This window comes from Lepidochelys kempii, chromosome 11 (assembly GCF_965140265.1).
Source record: "Lepidochelys kempii isolate rLepKem1 chromosome 11, rLepKem1.hap2, whole genome shotgun sequence".
Classification (NCBI taxonomy): Eukaryota; Metazoa; Chordata; order Testudines; family Cheloniidae; genus Lepidochelys; species Lepidochelys kempii.
The window spans coordinates 39,267,693-39,279,843 of NC_133266.1; the positions used below are offsets into that span (position 1 = coordinate 39,267,693).

At 39.5% G+C, this 12,151-nt stretch overlaps 1 protein-coding gene across 1 annotated transcript in view; it reads left to right on the plus strand.

The window, feature by feature from the left end:
• The window catches only part of MYO3B (myosin IIIB), a 329,793-nt gene that overhangs the window by 112,297 nt on the left and 205,345 nt on the right, over positions 1–12,151 (plus strand). Inside the window, exon 9 of the mRNA XM_073306891.1 lies at positions 6,185–6,340. Coding sequence (XP_073162992.1) covers positions 6,185–6,340 — 156 coding nt within the window. The remainder of the gene's footprint in view (positions 1–6,184; positions 6,341–12,151) is intronic.

Here is a 12,151-nt window from a genome sequence, read left to right on the forward strand (position 1 = left end):
TACAGGACTTCTGCTGTAGGGCATAAAGCCCAGGATTTTAATCAAGAAAGTGGTGCTAGGCCTTCTGTAGATGTTCATCTTTTAAATGTAAATGTCTCTGTATTTCAAAGGTATGTGCTCCTGCTTCTGCATACTTTTTCCTGACTTTGCCAGATTTCCCCCCAGGATTTCAATCCTTTTTAAATATTCTAATACAGTTTCCCTGCCTAAAAATAAGTTATGTGAACATATGGAGTTTGTACAGTCCAGTTTCCATTGTGAGTTGGAACACACACTGCTGAATGGCAGTAAACACAACAGGGACAGGGTAGATGATCTGCAGTCAGATCCGCACAAGCTCAAAGGTCTCTCATAAAGACCCTATGCAGGACTGGGGACTAAGGCAGAGAGATGAAGCCTAGTGTACCAGTCACAAACACTGGAAGTATCCCTACTAGTATATGTCCACTGGTTAGATAAGGAACTACTGTACTCAGTAGTTTACTCTTTATTTTTCCACATACTTTTTTCCTGTCTGACCATGCAACTCAGTGCAACCAATATACTGAGATCACCCTGTGGCTCCTGGCAGAGGTTGGGCCTATCATACAAGCTGAAGCTCAACAATCTCCAAGAGTTATATGTAGCACCACATGTGAAAGATGTCTATACCTCGCATAGGTGGTGCAAGATACAGTGAAGAACAATTCAATGTCTTCTTAGTAAGAAACTTCTCCTTTTCCTCCGGGACAGGATCTGCCAGCTGGCCTCAGCCCTTCATCACCTCCAGACTGATCAACTGTGTGTCATCAGTCTCTAGTGTGATGAGTTCATGAAGTTTCACCTCTAACTCAAGTGAAGTCCTAGATGGCCGCAGATTTGTTACAATATCCATGACTTTTGATATTTGGGAATTTTTGCTTGTCAGGAGAGAGTGGTAAACAGCTGAACAAATTTCTTTATAAGCTGCAGTGTGGAACAGTGAGGCTTCACAGAATACAGCAGTGAAACAAAGGGCCAGAGCAGAGGATAACTTTCATTTCCCTGTTGTTGTTGTTATATTAATATTATTCATCTAGTGCCCAAAGTATGTTAGGCACTTTCTATTTATTTAGTTAATTAGAGTTATTAAAATATTAACACGAAGGATACAATCTTAATCTTCAGGCACCTATGACAGGTTATGGAGACAATAACAACACTAAAATCTAACAACTGACCCCTCTCGTAAAAGTCAACCTCTCAGTAAAGAGTCCCTGAAAACTTCCAGCTACCATACAAGCTTCAAGCCACTCTCTCTACAAAACTTATGGATAAACAATAAAATAGGTCCCAGCTCAACTGCTTGCAGTCTAAATAGACAAAAAAGAGACAAAGGAGAGGGGAAGAGTGTTTAACATACACTAAAATTCTTGCTAAATACAGCCTCCAATAATGATTGTTCCCAGTCATGTCACATTATTTATGACCCTTTCTCCAGCAACTTGCCTACAATTTATCCCATGTCAAGTTGTTCCTTTTCTTCCTCACCATCCCTCTTTTACCTGCAGAAACTGAGTATTCTGTGAGGTAAGTCCTGTTGACTTTGGAGGGTGAGGACATGGTTCATGGGACAGTGAAGTGTGTCTTTGATCATCCGATGAAGTGAGCTGTAGCTCACGAAAGCTCATGCTCAAATAAATTGGTTAGTCTGTAAGGTGCCACAAGTACTCCTTTTCTTTTTTTGATCATACTGTTGCTGCTTTCACTGCAGTTCTAGGTTGCTTCCTCCGGGTGGAGGATTTTTATAGGTCAGCCTATGTGATGTGCTAGTGGTGACTCTGCCCTCCCCTGCTTATTAGGAGGCAAGAAGAAAGGCAGGCATTGGGGTCCTGGTGTCTCAGAGGGAATCTGGACCAAGGTGGGACCTTTGAACACAAAAGGTGAAATCCCAGCTCCATTAGCAAAACTCCCATTGACTTCAGTGGGCCTGGAATTTCACCCAAAATGATCATTTAAAAAATATTCTTTAAAGAGTGGAGTTGGTTTACAAAGATGGTGTGGTGTCTCCAAAATGTGTCTGTCATTTCTGACATTTCTACCATGAATTTCAGGACCCCATCTGGGAGAATTGGCTCCAGAGCTTTATACATTTTTCTGACTATTCTCTCCCCTATGGGAGCATCTAAATCCATAGAATAATAGAAATGTAGGGCTGTGTGGGACCTTGAGATTATCTTGTCTATCCCCCTGCACTGAGGCAGGACTAAGTATACCTAAGCCATCCCTGCCAGGTGTTTGTCTAAGCTGTTCTTAAAAACCTCCAATGACAGGGATTTCACAACCTCCCTTAGTAACTTATTCTGGTACTTAACTATCCTTATAAAGTTTTTCCTAATATCTAACCCAAATCTTCATTGCTGCAAGTTAATCTGATTAGTTCTTGTCCTTCCTTCAGTGGACATGGAGGACAATTGATCACCAGCCTCTTTATAACGGCTCTTAAGATATCTGAAGACTGTTACTATTTGTTACCCCTAAATCTTCTTTTCTCAAGATTAAACATGCCCAGTTTTCTGACTTTTTTTCTTAGGTCAGGTTGTCTAAACCTCTTTTCATTTTTGATGCTCTCTAGATTCTCCCCAATTTGTCCACATCTTTCTTAAAGTGTGGTGCCCAGAACTGGACACAGCATCTCAGCCAAGGTCTCATCAGTGCTAAGTAGAGTGGGACAATTAGCTCCTGTGTCTAACATTCCAGAATATTTGACTTTTCTGCAACTTCATCATATTGTTGGCTCATATTCAATTTCTGATCCACTATAACACCCAGATTCTTTTCTGCTGTACTACTATCTAGCCAGTTATACCTCATTTTGTCTTTGTTCATTTGATATTTTTCTTCCAAAGTATAGTGCTGTGCACTGATCTTTACTGAATTTCATCTTGTTGATTTCAGACTAATTCTCCAATTTGCCAAGGTCATTTTTAATTCTAATCCTGTCCTCCAAATTCCTTTCAACTGCTCCCAGCTTCGTGTTATCCCCACATTTTATACATACTCTCCATTCCAGTATCCAAGTCATTAATGAAAATGTTGAATAGCACTGGATTCAGGACTCAGGACAAACCCCCTGCAGGATCCCACTAAATACATCCTCCCAGTTTGACGGTGAACCATTGATACTTACACTTTCAGTCTGGTCTGTCAACCAGTTGTGCACTCGTATTATAGTAATTTCATCTAGACCACATTTCCGTAGTTTGCTTTGAGAATGTCATGTCAAAAGCCTTACTTAGATCAAGACATTGCACATCTAGTGCTTCCCCCGTATTCACTAGGCCAGTAGCCCTGCCAGAGAAGGAAATTAGGTTGGTCTAGCATGATTTGTTCTTGACAAATCCATGTAGGCTTTTACTTATTACCCTGTTATTCTCTAGGTGCTCACAAATTGATTGCTTAATAATTTGTTGCAATATCTTCCCCGGTATTGAATATAGGCTGACTGGAAATTCCTTCGGTAGTCTTTGTGCCCCTTTTAAAGATAGGCACTATATTTTCCCTTCTCCAGTCCTCTTGGATCTCACCTGTCCTCCATGAGGTCTCGGGGATAATCGCTAATGGTTTCCAGATTGCTTCAGCTAGTTTCTTAAATACCCTAGGATGAATTTTGTCAGGCCCTGCCAACTTGAATACATCTAACTTATCTAAATATTTTTAACCTGATAGTTCTCTATCCTGCCTTATGTTCTGTCCACCTTGTTGTTGTTAATAATAATTGTGTTAAGCATTGTGCTTTTTAATTGCATTAAAAATGGGAGAACAAAACAATGCCTCTAACTTCTATTTTTTACTATATTTTTGTGACATTTACCAGAATCCATGACAAAACCACAGTATAGTGTCGGTAATTTTATAATATACTACATGCAGTACCATGGACAGTTGGATGCTTCAGCCCTGGGCCATCCCTACATGTAAGACCATCTATCAGTGGCTCTAGGCCTAGTCAGCAGAGTTTCTGTAGACTTCCAGTGGTGTAACTCAGAGCAGAATTTGTCCTAGTGTCTGCAAGACAGTAAGATAAAAAGTTTCCATGCTATTAGTGCTTTTAACAGCACTTTAGCTATCCCATTTCTTGTGCAGACTTCACTCTAACCTGATTGCCTTAAAACAATTGGAATGTTGTCTTTGAACCTAGTATCGTCAAGGGTGGTAAACTTCAAATGAATTCAATATAAACTTTTCAGTACCAATTCCCCATGGTAGACATTTGAAATAAAGTTAGTCACTAGTTCTATTAAATAAGGAATATGAGACTTTGAATACCTGCTTGTTTTGTGTTTTTCTCTATTTTCATTATAATATTCGCTCTCCTTTTACACAACTCACACACACAAAAGAGAAGGGTATACATTTAAATGGAGATTGACATGCCCAATATTTTATATGTGAGTGCATTCACTTTTAAAAATCACGGATAAAAAACAAAAAACCCCAAAACAAACCAAAAAGGACTCAGAACATGTAAAAGACAAATGATTGATTTCTTTTCATGGCAGGACAGGAGTGGTATTTATAGCTCCGCAGTCAGAGGAATGGAGATAATGTAGGTTCTGTTGGTTTAGTTTGTCTATCAGGAAGCTCCAGTTCTAACAGATAGCAAAACTCCCCTGACCAATTGTAAAACTGACAGAACATTTTACAGGCTGTCTTTTCTGGACTAGATGAAGGTCAACGAGAAGGGCTGTGAAAATGGTCCCGATGAACCACAATTATTAAAATTATTTTGAAAGACAGATGTTGCAGGATTATTCTGGGAACCAGGCTTTAATGTTCTAGAAAATATTCAAGGTGAGGCTGAGCTTTAATAATTTGCTAGTGCATTTTGTAATAAACTAAAATGTATAATGTTCTAGATATAATTTTAAAGTCTGCGGATTGCTATTGGTAGAGTATTGAGCGCTATAAAAGGTATGAAAGTTTCATTGCACTTTTTGTGTAAAATGGTATCCTCTGCTTGACAAATTTTCTCATGTAAAGGAAAGACTTCTTTAAATGTATATTTAGTGTAATTGCTTCATGAAACATCGGTAAATATGAAGTGTAAAACATTTTAATTTTAAAGCATCTATTCAGACAGTCTCATCTTGCACTGGAGTCCAGTAGGAGTTCCCTGAAATGATAGATATATGCTAGGATTGCCATATATACTGTAATATAGTTTTTCCTTTGCTGATTCTCAAATGATCAAAAGGTTATAATCACAGTATAATTACTGAACTAAATAAAATTGAACAAACTAATACAAAAAGAAATTAAAGGACAGTTTTGAAAAAAATCTGATAGTTTAAATGCATTTCTCTATTTGGAGCATATTATTCCAGCTTTACTGTACTGGCACTGAATTATACTTCTTATCATGGCTTCCTAGATTTTAGATCTTTGACAGTATGCTATGATATTTATTAGTTAAGCATTATTCCATGTTAATTTCATAAGCTCTGTCTGTTTGCTCATTACGAGATCACCTGACCCTGTCAGCGATTGAACTTGCCCATCCTAGTTAGCATTTAAGTCTGAGTCATTTGTGTCTAGTCTGATCTATATTAAGTAGGTTTACTAATTTACCTGTCAAGGTTCTTATACTAATACCCATCACCATAGCATGTAAGAGCCCATTGAAAACATTCTTAGTTTATTAAAAACTTGGCATCAAATTGTTCTGAGCAGTGTTCACTTACTCATTTATTTTTTGGGCTAAATCCTGCAGTCCTCACTCAGTCAGAATTCCCATTGGATAATATGTAGGAAATTAATTACTCCAGGACTTTACTCTTTGTTCTCAGATGAAAACTACTTTGAATGGATACTTCAAACAAGACTATAGTAAAGCTGCAAACCTGTACTTTATGCTGTTTACTCTTTTTTAAAAGATTGACATATGTTTACTGGTCCAAGTTCTGCTCTGTTACACCAGTGTTATAAGTGTTAAGTAACTCCATTGAGTTAAGTAATGTTGTTCCAGATTTACTCCACTGTAAATGAAAAGTGAATATGGTCCTCTCATATAATTAATAATACCAATAAGTAGAAAAAGCAATCTGGTTTCTGTGACAGAACTGCCAGAGAATAAGTCAACAGTTTAATGTTCAAGTCCAATTAAATGATTTTGTTATCAAACAGCATGTACTGTATGTGTACTGCTATTGCTCTATTTCCGCAGGTGTCTTATTAAGGATTTTGAAAAGCGTCCTTCAGTCACCCACCTTTTAGAGCATCCATTTATTAGACAAGCCCATGGTAAGGATATGTCTCTGCAAAAACAGCTGGCTGATCTCATCCAAGCACAAGAACAGCTAGACTTTGTAGCCAAAATAAGGTACTGTGCATTGCATTATTCTGCAGCCTTCCTCTGACTAGTCCTGGAAGCACAATTTAAAATGCTTAATTTTCAGACATTTATTACTTCAGATGATCACCTACATGCATTAGCAATTTTATTTGTATTAAGTGCTGCATGCCATATGAATGGAGAAATAATCTTCCCACTTGTGCCTTTATAACTTATTTTATTCAACCATAACATGAAAACCACACTATCTTTCTCTGTCCCATTTGACTTTGTTTTTATATATATTCATTTAATGCATTTATCACTAGTACTGCTAATATAGGGATTTTTATTGAACAGTTAATAAGCTATTTACACTGTGTGGATAGAAATTCTGTTATGTTTTGGTAGCAGACCTGAAAGTATAAACATGAGCAGCAAAGTCACTATCAGAAAAGATTAAGAATTGAACATTTTAAAGTTGTTTGCAACTTGGTTAGCTATTACTAGTGAGCGGGGAAGCCCTTTAATACTTAATATGATTGTTTTGCCTGTGGATTAATAAGAACTATTATTTTTATACAGCCTAACACTTAATTTTTAAAATGTGGTGAAAAAGAGCAATGAATGTTCATCATCAGTAGAGGGTACTTTTTTCCAGCATCCTTTAAGGCTGACTAGAAGAAATTTCTCTTATTTTGGTTACTATCCAGAAGGTGGCAGGATTTCACTGTTTTGAAAGTGAATTTAAATGCAAATGAACACACCTTCCTATGCTCAGCAATCATTTTGTAATATAAAATTTGTCTAGTACTAGATAAGCTCAGGCCCATTGTTATAAACAAATACCCACTAATGTTGATGAAGAAAATTAAATGTCATGATTCATGACTCGTAAAAATGTATATACTTATATACTGTAAGAATCTGCTGATTAAAAAGGAAAAGCCTAAATGTACATGTACAAGTTAAAATACTGGAATAGCTAGAGGTTTCAAGGTGAATGTGTCTTCCCTATTTTTCTGCTGGTGGAATATTAATCCCTCATCTAGCCCAGGCTCACATCAGAACAGTTTCTGTATTATCTCGCCTCTGGACCAAACTGCCTCTGGGTAAATATGAATAGGGAGTGGTGGGGAGAGGCACAAGGAGCCTTCCCCAACCCAGTTATGCACCATGCAGAAGATCTAGACTCACCAGTGTCCTTCCCATGCTTGGAGGAGCTCAAAGACTGCTTCCTCCTTGCACCCCAAGAGTCTATACAGAGGGGATGAGGAAGAGTCAGGACCATGGCCATGGCCCTTTCTCCATGCCATCTCATAGAGCTAGCTGGGAGTGCTGCGGGGTGCAGGCTGCAATCACCCAAAAGTAAGATGCAGCATGTGAATTGCCCCTGTATGCCTGGGAGCTGGGGGAGGGATTGTGCCTGTTAGCCCATGTTTGTCCAGCATAATCTAACTCTCTGCCTGCCCTGCTACTGTCATAGGTACTTGGCTCCATGTTAAATCAGTTCTTCTCCATTATGATTAGTCAAGTAACCTAATCAGGAAGAAGAGGTGCATGAGGCTTTTTTTAAACAACTAACAAAATCATCCAAAGCACAGGAGTTAGTGGTGATGCGGGACTTCAACTACTTAGACATCTGTTGGGAAAATAACACAGCAGGGCACAGAAGTTCTTGGAATGTATTGGAGACAATTTTTGATTTCAGAAGGTGGAGAAAGCTACTAGAGGAGAGGCTGTTCTAGACTTGATTTTGACAAATAGGGAGGAACTGGTTGAGAATTTGAAAGTGGAAGGCAGCTTGGGTGAAAGTGATCATGAAAGGGTAGAGTTCAAGAAATGGTAGGAGGAAAAACAGCAAAATAAAGACAATGGATTTCAAGAAGGCAGACTTTAGCAAACTCAGGGAGTTGGTAGATAAGATCCCGTGGGAAGCAAGTCTAAGGGGAAAAACAATTGAAGACAGTTGGCAGTTTTTCAGAGAGATATTAAGGGCACAAGAGCAAACTATCCCACTGTGTAGGAAAGATAGGAAGTATGGCAGGAGACCACCCTGGCTTAACAAATGATCTAAAAATCAGAAAAGAGTCCTACAAAAAGTGGAAACTAGGTCAAATTACAAAGGATGAATATAAACAAATAACACAAGTCTAGCACACCCTCTCCACCCGGTTACCTTCTTTAATGCCAACCTGCTTACTGCAATCTGCCAATCTGTTTTGATGGACAGGTCTGGGTTCTTCTGGATCCCGCCACCTACTCAGCAGGGTGTATCTTCTTTATTTTTTCCTATGAATTTATTTGGTGGTGGCTCCACCCCCCTTGCTTCTTCTTGGCAGGGTCACCAGAGCAGCTTGGGAGGAAAATTCTAATCACAGGGTAATCCCATTTACTTGCCAGATAGTTGGAGACTTCCAAGAAATAACACAAACACGTACAATATATTCAACACAATAATTATATTAAACAGGAGACAAATATAACATAACAGGGTAAAACACTATTTTTAGGTTCACTGGTGCCCATGCTGCTAATACCTGTGACTTTCCCCAGTCACGTGACTTGATGTAGCAAATGTAAGATTAGTGTCCTGTTGGTACACATATTTTGTTGGGGACCTTGATGACCTATGACTACAAAATTCTTCTCTGCAGTGGTTTAGCAGTGTGGCTGACTGGGTTCAGTACAGCCCAAAGGACTCGCAAGTGGGAGAAGGTGGTAAATCCCTCCACAGGTTTAATATGCAGCAGGTTATAAAACCCCCAAACCCTTACTCCCTGGCTTGAGGACACAGTTCAGTGAGTAGGGGGTCCCGAAAACAAATTTCCTGACGGATTAAAAGATGGTGCACTCACAAACTCCATGAATGATCCTCAAGTTCAGAGATGACTCTGGATTCCTCAGCTGCTAAAGAGGGGCTGATTTCTGCTGGCAGGGATCCTCTTCAGGGCAGGCTGCTTCGGTCCCAGGATTTTCCCTCACCACAAAGGGGTGCAGGGCTCAAGGTGCAGATTACACAACTGTACTAAAATCCAAATTGTAGTCTTCTAGCCCAGCATCCAGACACACTCACAGCAGGCAGCAGCCCTGAACTAGCAGAAAGAGCAGAGCTGAGCATGTGATGACTGGTCTCACCTAGGGAGCTGGGGGGCTAATTCAGCCTGGCTGGGGAAGTTTCCCGGTAAAACTCTACAAACTGGGAATCATCAGTGGAGAAGGAAAAGCCCAGCTGAGGGATCTTGCTTTCAGGTCCCTAAGAAGACATGGTTCCTGCTCCAAAGAATTTACAACCTGATCCATTCCAAATACATTACATACAGAATTTGTTGCCATCTTTAGACTAATCTTTACCAACATCAAAAATAGTTTGGCTTGTCAGCATAAAGCCCTGCCCTTGGGTCCAGACACACAGATGTAAATATGCACTTCCCACCTGCTACTCCCCTTGAGTGGAGGAATCCTGGACTCTATGCTATGGCCAGTGCAGCTCAACTGCAGGGAGGGTTAGCAATGTGCTACTGATCAAGACCAGTAGCAGATTACTATCCACCTCCCTAAAAAACACAGGAAAGGTGGGAAGGAACCTTAACTGTTTTGGGACACGATTCCTTCCTTGCGCTATTACTGCGGCAGTACCACCACTAGACAGGGCAGACTGAAGAAGCACAATTTAGGCCTTAGAGACAGGAAATAGCAAGTGGAAATTTTCAGAAAACTCGAATCAACAGGCTGCTTAGTATGTAATCAGCTTAATCTGCAGCAAGGCAGATTTAGGGTAGATATTGGGGAAAACTTTCCAACTATAAGGGTAGTTAAGCACTGGAATAGACTTCCATGGGAGGTTGTGGAATCCCCATCATTGGAGATTTTTAATAACAGGTTAGACAAACATCTGTCAGGGATGGTCTAGCTACATATAGTTGGTTCTGCCTCAGCTGGGGGGCGGGGTGAGGGGATTGACTAGATGACCTCTCGAGGTCTCTTCCAGCCTAACATTACTATGATTCTGTGTTTATTAGTTTCTTATTAAATGAAGTACTACTTCTGCTGAGTATTGTGAAAAAAATACTTCAGCACCTTCAACTCCCTTCTCTTCATGTGCCAGTATAATTATGCTTGTATCTGTAGTTTTCTCATGCGTCTGAAGAAGTGCGTTTTTTTACCCACGAAAGCTTATGCCCAAATAAATCTGTTAGTCTTTAAGGTGCTATCGGACTTCTCGTTATATTTCAACACAGTATAGAAATAATTTTTTCCTCTGCATAAGTCATATTTTCCCAACACTACTATTCATATTATACACACACATGCTACATTACAAACATAATTAAAGTTGCAAAGTCAGATTTTAGCTGTTAAAATCAAAGAAGTCTCTACTGAGCACCTGTGAACTGCACATATTCAAAGGTTTATAACTTTGCAAAATGTGGGTGGATTTTCATGGGGGTGGCAAAAGGCATGTCCCAGACACACAGCCCACTCTGCTGGCAAATTTCAAGTCCCTGCTCCAAAGCATAGAGGAGCTAAAGCATTTCAAAGAAAAGGTCTGAAGAATTTTTTAACATCTCAAAATAATGTATTCTTCATTAGCCTTGTTCTCAGAAACAGTTGGCTGAAATTTGCCAAAGAAATTCAGGCTGAGGAAGACACCTGGCATGGAAAATTTCAGTCCAAATGGTTAAAATTTCACAAAGATATAAGCAAGTGACAATAGGGTCTTATAAGGGGAGTTAGTTTGGAATGTGGGTTTTGGTTTGGGCTCCCCCTGTGTGACACAGACTAATAATACATTGTATATTTATATATGGTCTATCTGGGGATCTCAAAACTCTTTAAAGCTCTAATTCTTTCGGGCATATTTTTGTTCTGTGTTTGTACAGCACGTAGAATGATGGAGCCCTGGTCAATGATTGGGGCTCTTAGGGCACTACTAAAATACAAATAATAAATGAATAATAAAAATAATAAATTACTCTTTGTAATACCCCTGTGATGGAAAGGGACATATACATACATGTACATACAGACAGACAGATACACACATACACACTTACTAGGAGGTGACAGTCGTGATTAATCATGGAACTTTGTTATAAATAGCACTTATCATGCACCTTTGATTGCCTAACTGCTGTCCACCGGATAATCCATCTTTTTCTAACATTCCAAAGACTTAAACACCATCACAAGGTTATCATTTCTATAAAACAACCGGACAGAGACATGTTTCCTTATACTTCCCACCTTTTAAATGTGCTATTTCCACCCAAAACAACATTAAGCTGAGATTCAGGATGGGCAGTATACAGCCCTAGCCCAGTAACAAATTTTAATTTTGAATTGCAGTGGCACCTAGAGCTCCTAATCCGGAATCAGGCACAGTCTTGCTAGGTACTGTGTGGACATATAGCAAAAAAACATCCCCTCCCCAAAAGAGCTTCCAGTGTGAGTAAGGTCTAATAGCTTACATCTGGCCATCACTAAGGTTTGCCCCAGTATACTTTGGGAATTGGGAGATCCATAACTTCTCAATGGGCACTTACTTCCAGCTCTGAAAGACATTGAGATATTGGACTGATGCTAATAATCATAAGATTATTATTGGTAGAAAAACTAACTAAGTTAATTTTTAAAGGTATCATACGTATGTTAGTTATAATTTTCTTCTTCCTCGGAGGTCTGTACAGTTGAACTTTTGATACTTAGGGTATGTCTACACTACCTGCTGGATCGGCGGGCTGTGATCGATCCAGCAGGGGCTGATTTATTATGTCTAGTCTAGACATGATAAATCGACCCCCGAGTGCTCTCCAGTCGACTCCTGTACTCCACTGCCATGAGAGGTGCAGGCAGAGT